Source organism: Acanthochromis polyacanthus, chromosome 16, assembly GCF_021347895.1.
Source record: "Acanthochromis polyacanthus isolate Apoly-LR-REF ecotype Palm Island chromosome 16, KAUST_Apoly_ChrSc, whole genome shotgun sequence".
NCBI lineage: Eukaryota > Metazoa > Chordata > Actinopteri > Pomacentridae > Acanthochromis > Acanthochromis polyacanthus.
The window spans coordinates 34995392-35020993 of NC_067128.1; the positions used below are offsets into that span (position 1 = coordinate 34995392).

The 25602-nt window shown below is 40.1% G+C and overlaps 1 protein-coding gene across 1 annotated transcript; it reads left to right on the plus strand.

The window, feature by feature from the left end:
* Positions 1 to 2210: 2210 nt before the first annotated feature.
* slc22a16 (solute carrier family 22 member 16) lies at positions 2211 to 23948 on the plus strand. The gene is made up of 8 exons (XM_022211047.2): positions 2211 to 4160; positions 7194 to 7670; positions 9481 to 9598; positions 13136 to 13691; positions 15932 to 16059; positions 19440 to 19549; positions 20361 to 20460; positions 20582 to 23948. The coding sequence occupies exons 1-8, from the start codon at positions 4117 to 4119 to the stop codon at positions 20774 to 20776; spliced, it is 1728 nt and encodes a 575-aa protein (XP_022066739.1). The 5' UTR covers positions 2211 to 4116; the 3' UTR covers positions 20777 to 23948.
* Positions 23949 to 25602: the final 1654 nt, after the last annotated feature.

The window sequence follows — 25602 nt, forward strand, 5'->3', positions numbered from 1 at the left end:
GGTCCTCCAGAGGGTCCAATCCGGCCCTCAAAGTGTAAAAACTACTGAGAGACATTAACTGCAGATTACAAATGAGTAAAACTATAAATTTAAAATCATTTCTAGACCATGACAAGTTGTTTTGATCATAAGTTAAAATACTAGATTGCTCATTGTTCTTTTGTCGTTTTGTGTCTCATTTTTGTAATATTTCTGTCTTGTTTGTCTGACATTTGTCTCATGTTTTTTTTTGTCGTTTTGTTTCTTGTTTTTGTCGTTTTGTGTTTCCTTCTTGTCTCACTTGGTTTTTGTCTTATTTTTCTCATTTTGTGTTTTGCTTTATTCGTTGTTTTGTGTTTTCTTGTCTCGCTTGTGTTGTTCTATTTCTCGTCATTTTGTTTCTCTCTGTTGTCATTTTTTGGCTAATTTTTGTCGTTTGTCCATTTTTTGTCACTTTCAAACGTTTTTATCTCATGTTCTGTCTCTTTTTTGTTTCGCTGTGTGTCGTTTGTCTCATTTTTGTCATTTTGTTTCTCGCTTTTGTCATTTTGTGTCTCATTTTTGGACCATTTTGTCTTGTTTTTATTGTCTTTTTTGTCTTTTTCTGACTGTTGTCGTCTGTCTCATGTTTCTGTCGCTTTGCTTCGTGTTTTTTGTCATTGTGTCTTTTCTTTTTGTCTCGCTTGTGTTTTTTTGTCTTATTTTTGCCATTTTGTGTTTTGCTTTATTCATTTTTTTGTGTATTGTTTTTGTTGTTTTGTGTTGTTTTTTTTATCTCGCTTACGTTGTTAGTCTACTTTTTTGTCATTTTGTTTCTCACATTTGTCATTTTTTGTCTCGGTTGTGTCATTTTTTTGTCTTATTTTTGTTATTTCTTCATTTTTTTGTTGCTTTGTAATTTTTTGTCTATTCTTTATCTCTTTTTTATTTGGTTTCTTGTCATTTGTCTCATTTTTTGTCATTTTGTGTCTCGCTTTTGTAATTTTTTTCTTGTTTTGTTGGTTTTTGTCTTTTTTGTCTGGCTTTTGTCGCTTGTAGACTGCGCTCTCTGAGTGCTTTTGTAGTTAATTAATCTGCTCGTTGTATCTGAAGTTGATCATTTGGTCACCAGAACATCAGAAAGTTGGCGTAGATTCTTGTATTGTTTCCCAGAGCCAGTGCCACATCGATCCAATGATAATAGGAGGGTTTGGAAGCAGAGTGGTCTAATGCAGTTTTCGTTGTTTTCGAGAAAAATGGGTTGATCACGAGGCTTCATGAGCAGGATCAACATGGTGAAAAACTCACAACACATGCTTAAAGGAACCAATAAATACTAATAAAATAATATATTTAGAGGTTTTTCTATGTGAAAATGCTCCTTTTATGCCTTAAAACTCCTTGGTGGAGTAACAATGAAAATCACCATTAGTTGCACCCTGGGTGGAACAAACAGAAAGATGGGATGACTTGGTAGCTGGTTAAGGGATTAACTCCTCCACTAACCTTGTGCTGATCATGAACTCAGCAGCTCGTTACCGCTGCGCTTAAGTTGTAAATGCTCTGCATGTTTACAGCAGCTGCTTGTTCCAGCAGGTTTCTGAAAAGGTTGATCCTGATGGGGGCGATGCCTCAGGAGAAATATGGCCCCGGGGTGTCAGAGGTGCCAGTGTTAAGGATTTTACATAAGGGCACTTTATTTACAACAGAAATAAATGGTCGTGCTTCTAGACTGATAGCTCCAGGCTCCATCCCCTATATCTGGAGCTTTACAGGCTGTAGTCAGGTTACATGTGAGGGTTTATCTCTAAGAAAGTCACTTTATGCCCCATGTTTAATTATAACAAGCTGCCCGTCACTAAGAAACCACTTCACATGATTAGTTCTTTGAATGAGAAAGTGTCACAATGACTGATTGCATCAATCGGCCCTTTTATTGCACCTAGGAAATGTAGTTTATCAGCTTTTCACTTTTAATTTAATCACAGAGGTTCATTCATCAGAAGGTAATTTTAAAAACATGTTGTTTTATAGACTTTCCCTTTTAAATTACAGATAATATCTAATTAAATCACATAGAAAGTATTAATTTACACGTTGATCATAAAAAACACTGTAAATAACACCCACATTATAAATCATTATTTTTATAAATGGTGATTCATTTTTAAAAAAATATTTGACCTCATAAATACATAATTTTTATTCTTTAAATCAGCAAAAATGATGTTATTTTTACAAACACTTTCTGAACATTTATTTAAAGAAAATCGAGTCTATTTTATGCAAATGAGCTCTGGGGCAGCGCACCGGAATGCAGCTCGACAGGCAACCAGCATGCATAGATGCTGAATGCTATGCAAGAAACTGATGATCCAGTGGACTCATACTTTCACCTACGACAGTCCTGGTACCAGCTAACGGTGCAGCCATCCCATAATAAACCACTTTTTAAGACAGTGAAAGAGCTTGAGTTTACAAAAAGTCTTAAAATGTTGAATATCATCGCCATAATATACAAGATTTCAGGCTCAAGGGACTCTGATAAAGGTTAAAGGCTTGTGAGGTTTGTTAAGAGAGACACTTTAAAAACTGAGAATCTAAAGCTGCTGCAGAGGCTAAGATTGATCAGTTTGTTAAATTCTGTTGTAAAATGTGGTTCTTGTCCGGCCTTTGACTGCTAACAGGACAGAGCAGAGAGCGATAATTAGAACTGATTTAGTTCATGCCCTTAAAGCAAATGATTCCACCAAATGAGAAAATCAGTGGACCAAGTACAGAGCCATGAGGGACGCCACACCTTACAGAATGGAGGAATGCACTTCTGTTTTTTTTTTTTAACAAGACAAACTGACTGATTTGATCCAGTCTAGATTTAAATCAGTGTTAATTTAAGGACCCTCCTGGCATTACATCCAGTTTTGAAATGTCTGTAAGTAGATGAACTTACACGTAATTCTTATAGACTACCAAAAATTTGTGTTTGTTGTCAAACAACAGTCCTGGCAGGGGGAGACACCGTGATCAACAAAGTGGTTCACTCTGGTCGAGGACCAGCCATTGCACTTTGTGTTTCTTGTTTTTGTCATTTTGTGTTTCCTTTTTGTCTTGCCTGTGTTTTTTGTTTTATTTTTGTCATTTTGTGTGTTGCTTTAGTTGTTGTTTTGTGTGTCGTTTTTTGTCTCGTTTTTGTTTTGTTTCATGGTGTTTGTCTCATTTTCTGTAATTTTGTGTCTTGCTTTTGTCTTTTTGTGTCTCATTATTGTCATATTTTATTTTGTTTTTGTTGTTTTTGTCATTTTGATCATAAAGTAAAATACTGTATCGTTCAGGTCCAGATACCTGTGAATAAATGTTGTGTTTGTAGACAATCTGTGATCTGTAAGCTGTAATGTGTAAATGATAAACTGAGGCTGAATGTTGTTGAGATTGCATTTATCATTTTTAATAGATTTCAGGTTGTTCATAATGTTTTGTAAAAAGATAATTCCTAAATTTTTTTGCACTAAAACAAAAGGACAATTTGGAGTTGTGGTCATTTCTCGGTTATTATGCTGTGATTTTACTGGTCACTTGAGATCAAACTGAGCTGAATGTGGAACCTGAACTAAACTGAGTTTGACACCTGTGGACTAAAATAAAAAACATGTTTTGAATTATTTGACAGTTTTTCTTTAGTACACAATTCCATACGTGTTCATTCATAGTTTTGATGCCTTCAGCGAGAATCTACAGTGGAAATAGTCATGAAAAAAAAGTAAAACCGTTAAATGAGAAGGTGTGTCCAAGCAGTGTGTATAAAGCATAAACACACACACCACCCCCTAGAATCTATATACCACCTCTGGGTGTTCTCATTTTCTAACACAGCAGTTTTTCCACTGTAGAAGCCACATCATCATCATCTGGCAGCCAGACCGCATTAATTGCGTTCATTCTGCGTTCCGTTCCAAACGCTCCTCATCTCCACTCGGGTTCTTTCCCCCTGATTTAACGGTCCACAGTGACCGCTGCTGTGGCTGAGTGTCGGGGGGTGAGTGTGGGAGTGAGTGAGGGGGGTGTCTCCCTGCGTCCCTCCTTCCCCTCTGTCGTGAAAGCCTTCTTTATTTGGTGCTGACGCGCCGTGGAGAGACGCACCGGGAGCGCACGAACACAAAAATGACCGTGGAGAGGATATTCGACGAGCTCGGACATTTCAAAAGGTACAGGGGAGGAACTGCTCCGTATTTTTTAGTTGTTGTCCACACTTTGCTTCTCATTTGTTTTGTTCTGGGGGTACATCACCAGCAGCCTGTTGCAAGCTTTGGAACAGTCCAGTTATTTTTATTCCTTCTTACAGATGCGATTTTGAGAACAGACAACAACAAGCAGAGGGCGCATTCCACTTTTACTTCACAACGATCTGAAACATTTACAACACGTGTTTTCTCTCACATGCGTTTATAGAGCAGCTTCTCTGTCCTCTTTGTAGATTAAAAACAAACTATCAGAGCTTTATTTTCTGGAGGGTTGATCACACTTTCAGTTTTGGGCTTTTCCTTCCATTCCCTTGAAGTTTCCTCCAAATTACACCTCAAATACATGTTTATTTTTGCAAAGTTTGACAAAATAATCTGTTTTTTCCATCATTGCTCCAGATTTTTAACTATATATGGTCATCAAAAAGTTGCATTTTTGTGCAAGTACAGTATTTTGGATGTAAAAGTGAAGAATGAGGTCAGTTCCCACGCGTCCATGTTTCCTCACATTAAAGCAGCTCCTGGAATATGGACTTGATTAGAAGGAAGTGGGAAATAGTCTGACTCATTAGAAGATGAAATATTTATCCATTAATGTCCTCAGTGGGATTTTATTGTTTCATTCATAGCAATTAGTAGAGCTAAACACAAATCCATTGAACTGTTTTCAAGTTTTGTTGCAAGTTTCTCTTAATCCTCAGTGATTTGACCCTCCACTCTGCAATCAGTGGGTAAAAAATGATGAGAATTGATGTGTTTTTGTGCCATTTTTTATCATTTTAGTTGAGAATAATCATTAATATTATTGTTTGTATTGTACTTTTGTCAACACAAGAATGATTTCATGTTTGAAATCTGTTTATTTTTCACTTTATAACAGATTTTGAACATTTTGATGCTTGAAAAAAAAGGAATATTACTCAGAGCAGCAACAGAAGAATGTCAACATCCATTTTGTTGACACTTTTCCACTCTTTTCCTCCAAGTTTGTGCACTTCATCCCCTCTTGTATGATGTAATCAGTGATAAAGAGCTTGAGGTAGTAATACAAATATAACAAGTTCTTTAAAAATAGAAAAGGTAACATTAAAAGTTAAATGGAATGATATTAAAAACATGTCTTTTGAGGAATAGCTGGAATAGGAAATGATAAAAACCTTTCATTACAAAAATACTGCAAGAAAATGACCTTAAAATTCTCTTTTTAGTTGTTAGTCACAGCTCTTTTTTTCATTTCCAACATGATCTCATGTTCAAAAAATGTCCTCCACTCATGGACCAGATAGACTAAAGTATGAATTTATTATTTAAAAAATCAGATTTTAATTACACCTTTTTGGGAGAAGTGATGAGAAATGTAGCTTCACTGCATTTTTATTTATTTATTTATTTATTTTAGAAATTCTTAAATGTTTAAACAGAGATTAAATCTGCTGAAATCAATGCTAGCATTTCAGTGAAAACAGTCAGCATGTGCAGCGGTCAGCTAAGATCTGCTGCAGCTTCTGCTTAAGTGATGGAAGAGCTGACAGTCTGAGAGATTTATGGAGGGAATTCCAATCGATTGCTGCAGCAAAGCGAAAGAAAGTGAGAGTTATGAGATCACTGGACCTTCCATGGTAGTTGTATGGAAGGGGTGTAGCAGGTCGGAGAGGTAGTGAGGTGTCTTTCCTGAGAGGGTCTGGTAGATGAGTAGAAGCCAGCGCTGGAGTGGTTTGGTGTAAAGGGAGGGCCAACCCACCAGGTAGTAAAGGTCACAATGGAGGGTGGAGGAAGGTGCACCAGTAGACGGATGGCTGAGTGACAGATGGCACTATTACCCTGTCGTAGGGTAACAGGGTTTTGCTGTATTTTGTTTAAGGAGTTCTCTAGTAAACAAGGGGCTGCACAGTGACTTGGTGGTTAGCACTTTCTGGAGCTTGTTTGCATAAGGTAGACTCCACTTCTACTTTACGCAAAGTCAGTGCGGCGTGCGGATGTTGTCTAGCTGTCGTTGAACTAAAACGAGGACAGATTCAGCAGCATATTTTCCGCCTCAAATGCTTTCAGAAATACTTTTCGTGGAACTGTTTTTGTAATAAATGAGAAAGTTTGCGACCGAGCCGCCATGTTGGTCTGATGCTTCTACCGGACTGAAAGTTGAAAGAGCTGTCATGTGACCAGGTAGTGGCCCAATAGTGACCGCCCACCAAGCAGGCGATTTTAAGATGTGACGCGTTTACATGCAAGAAAAATAGATCCAGTGGACAGCTTTAGGGTGAAGACAGGGGACATCTAGACAGGTTGCTAGTCCACAGGACTACATATACAGACAAACAATCACATTCATGTTCACACCTACAGACAATGTAGAGTCACCAATTACCCTCAGCATGTTTTTGGACATTGGGAGGTGTTATATTTGCCCTCTGGCTGGTAAGATTAATCAATATTTACTCAATAACCACACCGGTGTATCTTAACTTCAGGTCTGTTTATGTCGCCATGTTGAATCACGCACCATCTCGCGATACTTGCAAGGTACAGATTCATTGTGCAGTGACAGCGCCTCTGGCGTCAGGATGTTACAGGAGGAAGCTGCACAGCCCAATGGACAACACGCAAACCCCATGCAGAAAGATGAAGGGAAGCCCAGGACGTGATCTTCAGCTGCAAGGAGACAGTGCTAACCACCAAGCCCAGTCCAGAAACATGCTGAGGTTAACTGGTAACTCTAAATTGTCCGTAGGTGTGAATGTGAGTGTGATTGATTGTCTCTATATGTAGCCCTGTGACAGACTGTTACCTGTCCAGGTGTCCTCTGCCTTCACTCTAAGTCAGCTGGGATAGACTCCAGCCCTCCACAACCCAAATGAGGATTAAGTGGTGTATAGATGATGGATGTTTAAGGTTATCTATTTGGAGTTTCATGGTAAATAGGATCCCAGAATGCCTTCTACCCATAATCCCCTCTCCAGCTCTTGCATCAGCACATTTTCATACATTCTCCTTCTCCAGATTTCAGGCCTGTCTGTACTTTGCAGCAGTCTTCCAGGCCGTAGCATGTGGGATCCACTACCTGGCCTCGGTCTTCCTGGTGGAGACTCCAAACTTTGTGAGCAGCGTGCCCGGCAACATCACCGACGTCCTGTACGGTAACGTGACGGCATCCAGTCTGGAGGAGATCCTGCCGGTTTTTAAGGCGTGGGAGGCACCTCTGGTAGTCCAGACAGCTGAAGGAGAGCAGTGGGAGCTGAGCCGGTGCCGCTGCTCCCTGCGCATCGACCCCGGGGACTTTACCTATGACTTTTATGGCAACAAAACGGTGAAAACGTGCGGCGGGGACTTTGTGTACGACCACACTGAGGTCTACCAGAGCATCGTGACTGACTGGGACTTGGTGTGCGACAAAGAGTGGCTGGCCAAGCTGTGCCAGCCCACCTTCATGGTGGGGGTGCTGATCGGAGCGCTGGTGTTCGGGGACATCGCTGACAGGTGAGCAGGGATTCATGAAGTTCAAACAGAGGAAGCACATCCTATCACACATAGAGTAAAGCTTCACTACACTACCGTTCAGAAGTTTGAGGTCCCTCAGAAATGTCCCCTAAAGGCTTGTAATGTAGGGTCAGCTTAATTCAGATATACACAACTGGTCAAAAATAACTGATGCAGAGCAACTTCAACTCCTTTTGATCAACTTTAATATGGAGTAACTTTTGCTAATAATATCAACTTTAGCTAATACAGAGCAACTTTAACTACTGTTGAGCAGCTTTAAATAGTATGGAGCAGCTTTGAGTCATGCAGAGCAACTTTAACTAATATAGACCAACTTTAATATAGAGCAACTTTAACTAACAACATCAACTTTAGCTCATATACAACAACTTTCACTAATAGACAGCAACTTTAATTCATGTACACTACCGTTCAAAAGTTTGGGGTCCCCTGGAAATGTCCTTGTTTTTGAAGGAAAAGCAATGAAGATAACATTAAATGAATAAGAAATCCAGCCTTGACATGCTTAATGTGGTAAATGACTATTCTAGCTGGAAACAGCTGGTTTTTAATGGAATATCTCCATAGGGGTACAGAGGAACATTTCCAGCAACCATCACTCCTGTGTTCTAATGCTACATTGTGTTAGCTAATGGTGTTAAAAGGCTCATTGATGATTAGAAAACATTTGTGTAATTAAGTTAGCACATGAATAAAAGTGTGAGTTTTTATAGAAAACATGAAATTGTCTGTGTGACCTCAAACTTTTGAACAAAAATGTATGTTATGAAGATCATTTCACTTGTGCAGGTTCAGCCCCTCAAGACTGTGACTGGAAGAGTTTGTCTTTACAATTTATGCAGTCATAACTTCAAGAGACATCATAAGCTGGATGATTAAAGTCACAGTGAAAAGTGTAAACCTGATTGGTGCTGATGGTGATTTAGAGGAGGAAAGAAAAATCAAAGAAACCAGAGTACAAGGAACCTGGGCACAATTTTAACAGATCAGGTGGTTTTTAGTCCAGCCAGACCGGCATTTAAAAGCAGGAGAGTCCAGTGCACACTTGCTTTAATGTCTACCTAAGCATATTTTCTAATGGATTAGGGAGGGTTAGGAATCATCATGACATCACATGTATCTGGTCATGTGTTTATTGCTTTTTAGCTGCACACTTAATTATAAAATCTCACGTGCATCAGGTGCACGGGAGTAAATACCCATAGGTAACAGAAAGTGGACTTTGTTGCATTAGGTTGTGTAAAACTATCTGTGCACTTATCCACTTTGACTAACGGATGAATGTCCAAGTCTCGGTTCCCATGGCTCAACATTAGGAGGTCAAGGTTTGCTAGTTAATAGCTGCAAGATATACCGAGCTACCAAAGATTTGTGAGGCCTTTCTGCTGTGTTTAAAGCAAAGTATGATCCCCGTATGTGTTTAATTCTATTACAGAGCTGGATGATGTTGATGCTGCAGCGTATACAACTCATCCAATTCAATAAAGCAAAGGGTCACCTGCTATCTGAGAGTGTTTTGGTGGCTGGCTAGTGGTTTTTAAGCCATTTTCTGATCATTTTATTGAGAAGATAATAGGTAGCTTGATAGATACATCCAAAAATGTGATATAGTCCTCACTGCTGCAACTGAGGGATTCTGTGTTTTATAAGGATGCAAATCCCTCCACAGCTCTGACAAATGGATCATCCTTTGTAATAGATTGCTTACCCGAACGTGAAATTGTTTCTTCTCTGTCTGTCTTTTTCTTCCATCCTCTCCACCTCAATGCTTGTGTCTTTCCACCAGAGTTGGTCGTGTGAAGATCCTGATGTTCACCAGCCTCTGCCAGTTCGGGCTCGGAGTTGCCGTCGCGTTCGCTGGAAACTACTATTTTTTCATGGTGCTCCGCTTTCTCCTCGCCATGGTGGGTTGAGCATGTTTAAACAAACACACGTGCACTTTTGTACTGTGTCTGAATGTGTCTTTGTGCATTTGAGAGAAACTGCAAAAGCCACCTTAAGACAACACTGGTGACTTATTTTCCACTTCCTGCTTGTAGAACAGCAATATGTTTCCAGGTTCACCTAGTTTTTTTTGCATGTTTCTCCACAAAACAGTCTCTGAGCCAGTTGTATAATGTAATATATCTCTGTGGATGTATTTGGAGCCGCCTTCTGTTAGCCGTGTTGCATTTAAGCTAAATCAGAGCAAGATGTTTAGTCCTACTGTGAATATTTAAATCGATTTGTGGTTTTTTGGACACTTTGTCATTAGGAAAAGCTCTTCAAATTTGAAATGGATGCTACAGACAGGATCCCAGCAAAGATACCTGTATAAATATGACATTTACACAACCGCTCTAGAGTTTGGGGTCACCCAGACTATTTCATGTTCTCAATGAAAACTCACACTTTCATTCATGTGCTAGCATAACTGCACAAGGGTTTTCTAATCATCAATGAGCCTTTCAACACCATTAGCTAACACAATGTAGCATTAGAACACAGGAGTGATGGTTGCTGGAAATGTTCCTCTGTACCCCTATGGAGATATTCCATTAAAAATCAGCTGTTTCCAGCTAGAATAGTCATTTGGCACATTAACAATGTCTGGACTGGATTTCTGATTCATTGCTGCTATTTTTTCTGATGCATTTGTGTAATTTTTTTTGAAAAAAAAATGCTTTTCTTTCAAAAATAAGGACATTTCTAAGTGACCCAAAACGTTTTAACGGTAGGATGAATGAATTAAAAAAAGAATTAAAATTAAAATTAAAAGAATTAAAGTTTCTCTGTATTAGCTAAAGTCGATATTATTTAAAATTACTCTACGTTAAAGTTGCTCTGTAATAATTAAAGTTGCTCTATGTTATTTAAAGTTCCTCTTAATGAGATAAAGTTGCTCTATATTAGTCAAAGTTGCTCTAAATGAGTTAAAGTTGCTCTATATTAAAGTTGTTCTACATTAGTTAAAGTTGTTCTACATTAGTTAAAGTTGCTCTAAATGAGTCAAAGTTGCTCTGTTTTCACTGAAGTTGCTCTACATCAGTTACTTTTGAATAGCCATGTATATCTGAATCAAGCTGATGTTACATCCAAGCCTTTCAGGGACTCCCTGAAACATAATCAGATCATATAACATGATCCTGTGTGCTGTGTTAAACAAACCGTCATAAGGAATTGAAGTGACACATAGCAGTAGAGAAAAAAAGGCAACAGAGACAAGTGAGTTTAGTATGCTGGAATACATGTTTGTGTTTATGTTTAGAGCATATTGCACGTTACGTACGTAAAAGAATGTGTTAGTAGGCACAGGAAGAAAGTCTGGATGAAGAAAAGCCCACATGGCAGTAAAGTTACTCAAAGAGCCCCTTCAGTCCTTTCAGGGTTTCGTTTCCCTCCGTCTTCTCCCATCCCCCTCCTCCAGTCCTCCTCGGCTACAGCTGTTGTTTTTCACATTGAATCAGGCTCCCAGATAGTGTGATACTGCACAGCCACCCGTTAAAACTACACCAAGACGTATCGGTAAGCAACTAGTCTGAATTATAGATGGACCTGCGTTTGTTAGCAACATGATTCATCTTCATTTGAACTTCATAGCAAGACTTTTCAACATTTAAAAGATGAAATAACACAGTAAATCCTCTGTAAATGAAGGATTCATTGGAGATAAGCACTGAGGCTTTACTTGGTTTGGCTTGTTGGGAAACTTTAGACCAGAGGTGTCAAATTCATTTTAGTTCAGGTTCACATTCAGCCCAGTTTGATCTACAGTGACCAGTAAAATCACAGCATAATAGCCTATAAATAACCACAAATTGAAATGTTTCCTTTGTTTTAGAGCTTAAAAGTACATTCTGAAAATGTTCACATTTAAGGAATTCTTTTTTTTCCAAAACATTATGAAACACTTAAACTTTCTTAAGAAAAATAAATTTAATTTCAACAACATTCAGCCTCAGCTTATCCTTTACACATTACAACTTACAGATCACAAAACATTTAGTCACAGGTATCTGGAACTGAACAATATAGTGTTTTACTTTATGATCAAAATGACACAAGTCAGACAAAAAAAAACAAAAACAAGACAAAATATTACAAAAATGAGATACCAAATGACAAAAAAATTAGACAAAAAATTAGAAAGTGACAAAAAATGACAAAGCGACAAACACGACAAAAAATAGAACAACACAAGCGAGACAAAACAACCACAGAATGACAAAAACGATGCTCAAAACAACGAATAAAACAAATCAGAGCATAACAAAAACGAGACAAAAAACACAAGCCAGACAAAAAGTAGACACAAAATGACAAAAATTAGAGACAAAGCAACAAAAACACGAGACAACGACAAGTCAGACAACTAAAGACAAAAAATAAGAAAAACAAGACAAACTAGAAAAGCACTCGGAGAGCGCATACCTCCACCATGTCGTTTGTCTGTCTGTCCGTCTGTGTGTCTGTGTGTGTGTGTGTGTGTGTGTGTGTGTGTCTGTCTGTCTGTCTGTCTGTTAACAGCATAACTCAAAAAGTAATGGACGGATTTTCACCAAATTTTTACAGGATGTCCGGAAGAGCAAGAGTAAGAATCGATTAGATTTTGGAGGTGATCCGAATCACCGTCTGGATCCAGGAATTTTTTGAAGGTCGAAGGACAATTGAGAGATGGCCCCAGGCGGACATCCTGTAAAAATTTGGTGAAAATCCGTCCATGACTTTTTGAGTTATGCTGTTAACAGACAAACAGACAGACACACACACACACACACACACAGACGGACAGACAGACAAACAAACTCCGGTGATTACATAACCTCCTGGCTGAGGTAATTATTACAAAAATGAGACATAAAATGACAAAAGCAAGAAGTAAAATGACAAAAAAATGAGACAAACAAAACAAAAAATTTTGTCACAGTTACCAAGCAACAAAAAAAATGGACAAAACCAAGATGGAAAATGACACAAATGACACAAACGAGAGAACAAATGACAAACATGAGAAACAAAACCACAAAAAAATAGACAAAAAAAACATGAGTGCAACAAAAAGAAACACAAACAACAAAAACAACACACAAAACAATGAGTAAAGCAAAACATAAAATGACAAAAAAGAGACAGAAAACACATGCAAGGCAAAAAAGAAACACAAAACGACAAAAAGTAGAAACAAAATTACAAAAGCATGACAAATGACGAAAGTCAGCCAAAAAAGACGAAAAACCCAACAAAAACAAGACAAAATAGTACAAAGATGAGACACAAAATGGCAAAAATGAGACACAAAATGACACAAACAGTTCAAAATATCGCTCTTTCTTGACAACCAATAATCTCCACTGATATCGGTCCTTTAAAACCAAAACTGGTTGTTCTCTAAACCAATCCTCCATCCCCTTTCTTTGATCAGCCCTCCTTTTCTTTATCTTCCCATGTTTTACTCTCGGCAGGTGTCCAGTGGCTACCTGGTGGTCGTGTTCGTCTATGTGACGGAGTTCACCGGCATCAAGGTGCGAACGTGGACTTCCATGCACGTGCACGCTGCCTTTGCGGTCGGCATCATGGTGGTGGCTCTGACCGGCTACCTGGTGCGGGTTTGGTGGATCTACCAGATCGTCCTCTCCACCTGCACCTCCCCCTTCCTGTTCTTCTGCTGGAAGTTCCCCGAGACGCCGTTCTACCTGATGGCCAAGAGCCGCTACAAGGACGCTCAGACACTGCTGGACAAGATGGCCCGCTTCAACGGCCTCGAATGCCAGCTGAAGGTGGAGGATCTCCTGAACTCGGAGAACGGCAGACCTCTGGTGGAGCAGGAGGCGGCAGAGAAGAAGCCGTCGCAGCCCGAGAAGAAGCTGTCCATCCTGGACCTGTTTGGGAGCTGGAGGATGGCGGGGCGAACGTGCACGGTGTGGGCCATTTGGTTCATCGGCAGCTTGGGCTACTACGTCTTCTCTCTGGGCTCAGTCAACCTGGGAGGAAACCAGTACATTAACCTCTTCCTTGCTGGTAAGTGATCGACCGATGAGTGTGAATGTGTCAGAAACAACAAGTCCTCAAATTCATACGACCACATCGGTCATATGTAACGTGCACTGGAATACGACCCATGAGAGTGTATTTACGTTAGCACCCGTACAGGAAAAGGAACACATTACGGGATTTAATTCGAGAAACGGCTTTTCCCTCGCGAAACGACTTTTTCCTCACTTTCCCAGCACGGGTTTAGGGTTAGGGTTAGGGTTAGGGTTAGGGATAGGGATAGGGATAGTGTTAAGATAAAAGTTTGTTCATGGTGACGTTTCACCTGCGACACCGGAGTGTCGATATTTACTCAACCGCCAGAGGTCGCATAGTCAAAACGTAACATTCGGTCGTAATACGGGCGTGTACAGACGACCTATGTGGTCGTTTTTCGTTTGAGGACAGGCTGGTTGGAAAATACTGAGGATGAGTTTAGCGATGACATCAGATCTGGTCTCTATTTGTGTTTTATTTATTTATTTATTGGTGTCCAGAGCATTACAGGACTCATTCTAACCACATCACAAGTGCAAATACACAAGTCAGGGATGTCCTCTTGAAGGAATAAAATTAAACAGACGGAAAAAAGAAGAGACTTTTCAGAAGATAATACAGCCATGGAATAAATGATTAGACCACCCTTGTTTTCTTCAATTTCTTGTTCATTTCAATGCCTAGTACCACTAAAGGTTTATTACCTGAAGAATACAATGAACACGACAAAAAATGAAGCTGATTCCATCATACTTTATGTCTGATTTGACATGCTGAAGCTTCATTGGGTATATAAGAGAACATTTCATGTCATAAACAGCGCTGCACATGCAAAGGCCTAATTTGTTTGAATTTGTGCAACAGAGCATGCCAAGACGCATGGCTGCAGTGTGACCATACAATTGATTTAAGAGGAGTACCCCAAAAATCTAAGCCGCCATGGTGGCCGCCATCTTGAATTCAAATATGGCCGCCTTGCTAAACCTATTTATGTAATATCTCCCTTAATACGGCAGCGACAAAGTTACTTTCAAGATCTACCCCCATTGTTTAAGGGTCTGCGGATTCGAAAAAGCCATTTATAACAGTGATATATATAACAGCCACCAGGGGGCTTAGATTTTTGGGGTACTCCTCTTAAATCAATTGTATGGTCACACTGCAGCTATGCGTCTTGGCATGCTCTGTTGCACAAATTCAAACAAATTAGACCTTTGCATGTGTAGCGCTGTTTATGACATGTAATGTATACTATGTCTGTACCAAATTTGCTGCTTTCCTGAAAAAGTGAACTATCATTTGACTTATCCGCCTAACTAGTATGACCTGTTTGACACTTTTCCAGTAAGACCAGCGCTGGGAGGACCAAAGTGTGTGGTAGTGACTGGTGTTGTTGGTTTGGCACTTATTAGTGGTGTAGTGTGGCTATTGTTGAGGGTGTATTTGTGTTTTTATACGGATTGTGTAACTACTCTACCTCTTTATGACTGTTTATTATGTCTGTTTTAGTGTGAGTGCAATGAGCGTCATAACGAATCTTCTTTTCTCTTGTAAACGAAAAGACCTTTTACTTCAGCGCAGGCCTGTTTTTAAAAAGTCAAGCAGAACCCTTTTTAAAATCTAAAAAACGCTATGAAATATAACATTCATCTACTGCCCTACGTTAGTCGTGTCATTATTAAATTGTGTCATAAAGAAGGCATTTGCTGTTCTCTGTGGCGGCTTTGTTTACAGCTCTGTTTATCAAATAAAATTATCCTGCGAGCAGCGAACAAAAACTGCAGCTATCCGTCTTCCAGCTAAATGGCTAGCTCGTGGTTTTGTATCTAATAAAGAAAATAAGATTTGTCCTGTAATAAATATTTTTGTTACACAATTGCTCATGTAAATGCTGTTTTGAGCACATGTGATTTCCCCAGGCATTTCATAAAAACTTCCATCATAACTATTTAATTAAAAGATATCATTTCCCAGCAGTGTGCGTGATGCTTGGTGCTGGTAATATGCTCAATGCAGGGTTTGTGTTGCATTTCCTTTTTCATTTCTGGCTCTTTTAAAATCTAGTGAGACCATTTAGAAGCAGCTTCCTCTGACACACACTCTGTGCAGCACATTGGTGAGGCTGAACATTTCAGTCGGTTTATTTAGGTCCCCAGATAGAATATCACGGCGTCAGTGCCACGAAAACCACCAACCGCTGACTAAGAGCGGCTGTGATTGGCTGTTTCCAGGTGCAGTGGAGGTCCCCTCCTATCTGGTTGGCTGCTTTGCAATGGACCGGATTGGGAGGAAGAAGACGTGCGCTCCTGCTCTGCTCCTGGCCGGCGTCACCTGCATGCTCATCATTGTGGTTCCAGCGGTACGTGAACAGTTTCTTGGAAAGAGACGCTAGCTGTGTTTCAGTGTTAGTGTTCCTAAAAATACACTCTGCAGTCTTTCAAGAATTCATGATTTCTATCTTTGTTGCATATTTAGCTGCACCCGAAATGATTTTTAGCTCTTTCAGCAATAAAAAGTTTATGTACTCAAACCCGATTTAGATGAACTGGCCACAGAAATCAACCTCTCATGCACAGTGCTTCAAGGAATTATATCTTGCATTGCAATTGGTCAAATCCAGGTTTCCTAAGCTGTATTTGGAGACAAGAGAGAAACAAGTTGAGTGTCAAAAAGGGTTATTACTCCACCGAGGAACGCGGCGGAGTTATGTGATGATCGGCATTGGTTTGTCTGTCTGTCTGTCTGTTAGCAACATAACTCAAAAACGGACTAACGGATTTGGATGAAATCTTCAGGGAAGGTCAGAAATGACACAAGGACCAAGTGATTAGATTTTGACAGTGATGCAGCTTATAGTCTGGATCCACGGATTTGTTAAAGATTTCTGTATCATTGCGAGATAGCGGCATGGTGTCACTGTAACCATGACAACATGACAACAAGTGAACACTACATCAGCTGTGATCCTACTACAGATCTACCGCTGCAGACTTATCAGGACTTATCCACTGGAAATGATACAAGGAAGTGTTGTTGTGACTCAGTCTTTGTGAAACATGTCGCCAAAATCAATTCTGGATCAAAAGCTGGAGTCATCAAAATGTTCTCAAGAAAGAGTCTTCAATCAGTCTTCAGAGTCTGCTGTCAATAATTTTTATTCAAAATAGAGGCTGAATAAACCAAAGAACAAACATGAGCAAAATCTTAAGATTTTAACTGACGATACAAAGCTTTGCATCATCTTTTATACTGATGCAAACATCTTCTAAACGCTCCTCTTAAGACCCAATCAGGATGTATATGATGTAATTGTATCAAAAGTTAGACCACCTCCTCGTTTTTATTTCTGCTAGGTCGGCATTATTTCAGCTTAGCGTGACCTGAGTTTAAACTCATGAATGCAGATGAGGGGAGGGGATGAGCTTCCGGTCTCTTGCCTTGTATGGGCTTCATGGGCGTCCACTGGGTTGCCGCTTTCCACAGGACTATTTAGTGTTTGCATAAATTCAGTTGACACATTAGGTCTTCTAGTCTTATCATCGTTTGTTCTAAAATCTGATTTCCTCTTTTTCCAATTTTAGAATTTGTTAAATTTTTAAATGTTGCAACAGAACAATTGATTAAATTGTGGGGGTGTTTCTGAGTCCCATCAGTTCCCGCCGCCCGTTACATATTTAGGTCACGTGATTTGGTATCCGTACATAACGTGCACATGCATAACACACGCCTGTGCTCAGCACAAACTCATTTTGCTTTTGGGTACATCTATATCAAATGAACACATTCTATGCTGCAGTGATTTCTGATCATCAGTAATTAATGAACAAATGCTGCATTTATAAAAAAAAAAAAAAAAAAAACCCGCTGCATTTATGACAGTATCTGGGAATGAGCAGCCTTGGAGGAGTACTGTGTTCTCTGAGTGCTTTTCTTGTTTTTTATATATTTTCTGCCATTGCTTAGTCGGTTTGGACTGTAAGTCTTGTACTTTTTGTCCTGACTGCTTCCAGACGGTTGAGCTGTGATACTGTATACGTGTTTTGTGCTCTGACCCACATTAATACCGCTTAGGGTTGAGCTGGCAAGCAGCTGGTACTTAATGTCCAAGCAAACATGACCTTTGACGTTGGGAACCGTGCTGAACGGAGCGTTTAACAAATGCTGCGACAGCAAGTCGCTTATCTTCTTCCTTTCCGTGCACTGTTTTGTGTTCCTCTAGTAGCTTCTGCTCTCCTCTGCAGGAAGACAAAACTTAATTTAACAGCTTCTGCAGACCTCCATACACAGCACAAGTCACTGTTTTTGGTTATCCACATGGAAATAAAAAATGACAGGACCGCTGTTCCAACTCAGAGAAGACAGAACACCGTTTCCATAACAGCCAGGCCTGTTCCATCCATTCACACCATACCATAGAGATTGGATAAATTATCTACAGAATGAACTATAAAAGATTTAAAAAAAAAAACATAATTTCCATGACTGACATCATTATAGCCAAAAATAAAGATTGTTGGACAAATGATGTTGTTGGATAAATGATGAAATAACTCGTCTGGATTACCTCACACAGTCTCCCTCTTGTCTCTGGGTATCTGTTGCATTGACGGCCAGGTGCTGCTGTCTGCATCTGTTGCGTCATAGTAACAAGCTGAGTTATAGTTCTGCAGCCTAGATAAGCACTGGAGCTCTGTAAACCATAATTCAGACATGAAATATTTGCATGCATAAATATACCCTCCACACATGCATGCCCTAAATTGTGTTTTTACACCTTATGTGACGATCGGCATATGTTTGTCTGTCTGTCTGTTAGCAACATTACTCAAAAACAGACTAATGGATTCGGATTAAATTTTCAGGGAAGATCAGAAATGACACAAGGACCAAGTGATTAGATTTTGGCAGTGATGCAGTTTACAGTCTGGATCCATGGATTTTTTTAAAGATTGCTGTATCTTTTCCAGATAACAGCACAGCGTCACTGTAACCATGACAACAAGTGAACACTACGTCAGCTGCCTGCTGATGATCACATGATTGCGATCCTGCAAATCGACCGCAGCGGACTTATTGGGACTTAATGATACAAGGAACTGTTGTATAGTTACAGTGCCACTCTTAACTATCTAAATATCTCGCAGTGATACAGAAATCTTTAACAAATCCATGGATCCAGACTGTAAGCCGCATCACTGCCAAAATCTAATCACTTCTTGTATCATTTCTGACCTTCCCTGAAAATTTCATCCAAATCCGTTCATTTGTTTTTAAGTGATGTTGATAACAGACAGACAGACAGACAGACAAACGTACACCGATTGTCCCATAACTCTACGTTCCTTGTCGGAGTAATACTGATGAAAATTCAAAGTTGAGTGACTCAGGGATCAATGATTCATTTAGAGAAAATGTTATAAAAAGTAAATGAGGTCAGGATGTTCTTCAGTCACTCATCCATGGAGTCATCGCTCTCACTTGACTATTAATGGAATCAGCGGTCCAGTTTTAGGTCAGAGGTCAGTCCTCAGTATGCTTCAATATGAGTAAACCAGCTGTAATATCATTACAGGGTGAAGATTCTCACGGTGCAACTTTTTCTCCCTCAGAACAAATTATGTGCAGAACAACAAACCAAAGCTGCTCTTTGAAAAATGTCAAATATTAATCTAAAGGTTGTGTTGTCTTTGTGTTGTTTGTTATGTTTTGGTGGCGACTCATATCTTCCTGTTTCTACAGAAAGTAGAGGCCCTGGCCATCGCCCTCTGCATGATCGGAAAGTTTGCCGTTGCAATTGCCTTCGGTCTCATCTACCTGTACACCTGTGAGCTTTACCCGACCACCATCAGGTGAGCACAGCAACAAACAGAACGTTCTTCGATTTTATTATAATTCGTAACGTGAAATCCTATAATTTATCAGGGAATTCTGGTCCTAAACCCCAGAGAAAGAAACCCCTTTGATTGGGTTTCACCATTTTTATACTTCATACATACTTTATACAGTCGGATAATCACATTTGTTGAAACTGGAATTATAAGCTTCAGATTATAATTTGGAGAACCCAAAGAAGAGTTTCTATAAATTTTTATATAAATGAAATTAATAAAAACTATAAAAGAAATCAATAAAAACTAAGGTGATACATTTATTGCAGTCAGCTAAATGCACTTAAAATTATTCATACCCTTGTCAAATACAAAAAGAAATTCTTCATTTTTCAGTTACAAATGAGTATTTCACCTCGGATTGGATATAAATAAGACACACGAGAAAGTCTGAAGCCATAGCCAATTTATTTAAGATAGAAAGTATAAAGAAGCATCTTTTCATTACAGTCTCCAAACGATTTTTGTAACTGAAAAATGAAGGAATTCCTTTCATTTGACAGAGGCATGAATAATTTTGGGTTTAAGTGTAGATCCACTTTTGTAAAAATTGTGAATTCAGCTCACCATTCCTGATTTTAATTGACTCTAATAGGAAGAGCAATGACTTTGTCCCGAGGAAAAGCTTTCTTAGGTTCTCCAACAGTTATTTCATGGTGTGTATTACAATTAAAATGTCATTTGGCTTGTCTGAGAGTTAGCAGTGATTCTGTTCATTCTTGTTTGAAAGGAACCATTTTTAAATCACTGACCTGAACTGTTCTTCCTGCAGGTCTCTGGCAGTAGGAAGCGGCAGCATGATGTGTCGCGTTGGCAGCGTGGTCGCTCCCTTCTGTGTTTACCTGGCTGACGTCTGGATCTACCTCCCTCAGGTATACTCGCTCCTGTCTTCTGTCACCTTTGCACAATTTTCCCGTTTATCATAGTCTATTGGCAGGAGTATCCTGGCAACACAACTAATTGGAACAAATAAATTCTACTTTTTGGGTGCAGCTCATCGTTGGAATCCTGGCGTTTGTCATCGGAGTGCTGACGATGATGCTGCCGGAGACTCTGGGCAAACCTCTAACAACCACCTTGGAAGAGGCTGAATGTCTGGGACGGGAACCCATCAAGAAGAAGTCGGCCCTGGGCCGTAAAGAGGACGAGGACGGGCTGGAGCTGAACCAACACCACACCAAAGCCTGAGCTGTACAGGAAACCTAAAGAAAAGTTTTGGAAGAAAACCCCGAATGAACGAAGGGAGGACAGAGAGGAGGTGACGGCTGCCAAAAACCTGACAAAATAACATCACTGATTTTTTTGGATTCTTTTTTTGGGGGGGGTAGAGCTTTTATCACAACTCTTGAAATGACTTTTTTGTCGTTGTTGACGTTTTGTTCTGCAAAGTGACCAACAGTTCGGAACGTCAAAGGTCCTGAGAACTCGCACAAACTCCTCTGCATCAGTCACAGCGCAGTCATGGATTCAACAATCGAGCGTATTGTGTGTGGAATTTGTGTATGTCTGCAAAACTTGTGTGTCCAAGACCAAGGAAAAAAATGAAGGATAAGGTCATATTGTCTCATATTTTTGTAAGTTTGACCATCATTTCTTGTTGGTATACTAGAATTGCACTCATCAAATAATTCCAGAGGAACAAAGCAACATTTTTGACAATTAATCAGACAATCAGACCGTTTAGCTACATCGTCTAAATCAGGGGTGCCCAGTATGTCGATTCGACCAGTCAATCGCGAAGGTAGTGTCGGTAGATCGCATGCCTGCCATCCAGCCAATCTGAGGTCTTATTTTTTTCTGAGTCACCACGCATGTGCAGTCAACCAAGCTACTGCAAATTCCAGTGAGCTAGCTAGGGAGTTAGCCTTTGAAATTATTTCTGCTAAAGAAAAGATAAAAATGAGTAAGAAACCGAAAACTTACCACTTCTATGCGGAACACCATGTCATGTTCAAAGAGCTTGATCTGTCAATCTACCATCGCTGTTCCGAAGAAGGGAAACATGGAGCGGCACTTTGGGATTGTTCATAAAAGCTACCACACAAACTTCCCACCTAAAAGCAAGCTGAGAAAGGGAGGTGAAGGAACTAGGACTACAGTTGTCCAGACAGCAGTCATTTTTCTTGGGGCTGACTTCTAAAACTAAGGCAGCTACCGAAGCCTCATTCCGGGTGAGTCACTCCATCGTCAAGTACGATAAGTCTTTCCAAGATGGAGAAATGATAACAGAGGCATTCGTTGAAGTGGCAGATTAGTTGTCCAACTATCAAGAAGTACAGTCACATGATGCTGTGAAGTCACGGCCGAGGATTTGAAAGACCTCGCTCACTGCTAGTGTTTCTCACTGGAATTGGACGAGTCAACGGATGTAAGGGATACAGCCCAGTTGTGTATTTTTATTCGGTTGGTGTTTGCAGATATGACTGCAAAAGAAGAGCTGTTAACAGAACTGCCCATGAAAGAACGTATGCAGGGAGAGGACATTTTTCCAGTCTTTCAAAAACTTAATTGAGAAAACCCAGCTCTCAGATTGCAAATTGACATTGATCACCACAGATTGGGAGCCCGTGATGGATTTAGTATTAAATGCAGGGAGGATGGTGATTTCCTTGACATCCTTAATTATCGCTTCATAAAAATGCAAAAATGCTAAACATGTAAGAGGCTGGCTGCGACCACTCTGAGCTCTTACACCGGGGTGAGATGGCTCAGTGGGGGGAAAGTCCTGCAGAGATTTGGAGAGCTCTGTCCGGAGAAAAAGGAGTTTCTTCTTGTGGCAAAACATGAGGAATACAACCAACTCAGTGGTGTTCAGTGGCTGCTAGACTTGGCATTTTTAACCAATCTCACCAACATGTTGAATGATCTTAATTTGGAGTTGCAAGAAAAAGACAAAACCGTGGTCAATATGATTAGCTCAGTACACAAACAATGTAAAATCTGTCCTCAAAGCTGCAACTTGGGAACCTCGTTTTAGAGCTTGAGACGCAATGGAAGGCATGTTCACACCTTAGCATTGCACGCTCCACAGAGCAGATTAACAACTGTCGGTCAGAGTTCGACAGGCTCTTTCAAGACTTTGCTTTACTCGAGCCAGACGCCTCATTTATGTGCTACCCATTTAGGGAAGGCACTGAGGTTGATTCACCTTCATTGACGAATCCATCGTCATGTGGCACTTTAAGACAGCTTTGGATTGTGCTACAGTCGCTAACTTTTTGCCCTTCATTATGGCTCCCAAGCGTAAGTCAGACTCTTCTGATGGAATTCCGACTTACGGCGAAAATCGACTTTGTAGATAAATTTGGCATTTTTAGTGTAGGTAGCTCATTTGGACACAGTCATTTGAAAAGTAGCTCACAAGGCGACAAAGTGTGGACACCCCTGATCTAAATCAATCTGTTAAAAAATTACAGGTGGAGCAATGGCAGATCAAAGATGAGACATTTTGGACTTTAAAGACAGACTTGTTCATGTGGCTGCTCATGTTTCTTGCTCTGTTGGCCTTTTTTTGTGTTCTTCTGCAATGAACCGACTACAGTCTTAATATTCCTGATAGAACTGATGGTCATAACTGCAAAACTATAACAGCAAAGTTGTAATGAACGACCTGTAAAACGAAGAAATCATCGTCGTCTCTCAGCTAGATCACAGCTGTGCCTCAGACATTTTACATTAAGTTACATCTCATTTATTATATTGAAACTAAGAATAGAATTTACTATTCTGATGTCAAAGAAGTGCCTTTTTAAAATTGTAAAGTCACCTTTTTGAACTTCCTGTTTAATCTCAGGGCATCGATATCACTGTGAAGCTGTCATTTTAGACATATTTTAATTTTACCCTCATTTTTGCCATTTTCCTTAATTCCATCTTGTCGAAGATGCCTCTGCTGAGCTTTAACTATATCTGATGAGTGTGTGTGTTAATGAATAAGCTTTGTGAGTCAGTGTTTTAGTTTTTCACATCCTTATATTGTGAACATAATCTCGACGTGCTGAGGAGAATCAGGTAATGCTGTTTTATCGTGTTTCAGAGTCGAGGTGTGATCTCCAGATGTTTGGACCAAATGCAGGAAGGAACCACGATAGCAGGGGAAATGTAAATACCTACTTCACATTACTGTAGTGTCCTAGTAGCAGGTTATTGTTTCATATCAAACCGTTCTGTGGTGCTTTATTCTGAAGGAGAAAAAAAATCAATCAAAGCAGCTGGAAATCTAAACCTGATGACTTTAGATCAGCAGGTGATGGAAGCACAGTCGGTTCTACAATCAACAGTATGGACTGTTTATCTGTGTCTAGTTTCTTTGTTAGTATTATTTTTATTTAATCATAGAACAATAAATAAGATGGCTGAGGTTGTTGGCCTCTTCATTATTACAGCAGATTGTGTTTTGTTCATGTCACTCTGCTCCCTTAAAGCTCTCTCCTACTTCTTCTCTTTCTTTTTGTCAAATTGAGAAAATATAGCATTGAGTTTGGTGTTGAGAAAGAGTTTATATTTAACGTACGGGGAGTTCAGAGCAGGTTTGGGGAGCAGCTTCCTGTTTGCTGGCAGAGAGTTGGTCCCTCTGCACCGCCGGACACATAAAACCCGCCTTTGGTCCATTTTTAAATGGAAAACTGCAGCTGGATGATAACTGCATACATGTACATGCTCATGTGGATGGAAACATTACAGTTATCTGAGTATAAAAAATAATTTCAATCTATCCATCTTCTTCCTCTTATTCGGGGTCGGGCAGAGGAGGCAGCAGATGAAGCAGGTCATTCCAGACTTCCTCTTCCCGGCGACGATTTCCAGCTCTTCCTGGGGGATCCTTAGGCGTTACCAGGCCAGATGAGATACATAGTCACTCAAGCAAGTTCTGGGTCTACCACGGGGTCTCCTCCCAGGCAGACATGTTTGGAAAACCCCCAAAGGAATCAGATGTCCAAACCCCCTCAACTGGCTCCTTCAGACACGAAGTAGCAGCAGCAGCTCTACTCAGCTCCCTCCAGATGTCTGAACGTCTCAAACTATTTTTAAGGCTACGTTCACACTGCAGGGCTTAATGCTCAATTCCGATTTTTTTTGTGAAATCTGATTTTTTTGCGAGTTCGTTCACATTTCCAATTAAATGCGACTTGTATGTGATCTCCTGTGTGAACCTCACACGACCCAAAAGGTTCCCGCATGCGCAGAAGAGGACACAACAACGACACGCAGAGAGCGTGTTCAGTGTTTACAGAAGTAAACATGGACGCTAACAGCATATTTCTAACTTAATCATTTTAAGGAGAAGGTCAAGAAGGAAGAGAGCCAGGATTTTGGCCCTGGTGTTTTGTGGGGCAGTGGCAGCAACGTCTGTCCAGAGAACTGTGTGGGTGCGGAGTCACAGCCAGGAGTGGTGGGATAGTGATGTGAGAGGCTTCACAGATGCAGACTTCATTCAGAATTTTCAAATGATAAGGGCGACCTTTATGTACATATGTGAGCGCCTCTTTTTAACACGCTCACGGCAAGACACATGTCTTCAGCAGCCCGAAGACGTGTTTTTCTTGAACGCAGAATGGTGACGTTTGTCGTGTACCAATGACGTATAGGTCGGATAAATGTGACCTGGCCGTTCAGACTGAAGTCGCATGGCAAAAGATCCGATACGTATCAGAATTATGTCCAAGTGGCCTGGGTCGCATTTGAAAAAATTCAATCTGTGTCGTTGAGACTGTCATGAAAAGATCAGATAGAGGTCACATAGGGGCAAAGAAATCAGATTTGGGTCACTTTAGCCTGCAGTGTGAACGTAGCCTAAGGCTGAGTTCAGCCACCATACAGAGGAAGCTCATTTCAGCCGCTTGTATCTGTGATCTCATTCTTTTGGTCACTACCCAGAGCTCATGACCATAGGTGAGGGTTGGAACGTAGATGGACTTTTAAATCAAGAGCTTCTCCTTGTGACTCAGCTCTCTCTTCACCACGACGGTCTGGTATTTTTACTCCACTGCATTGGTACTTAAACAGGATTTGTT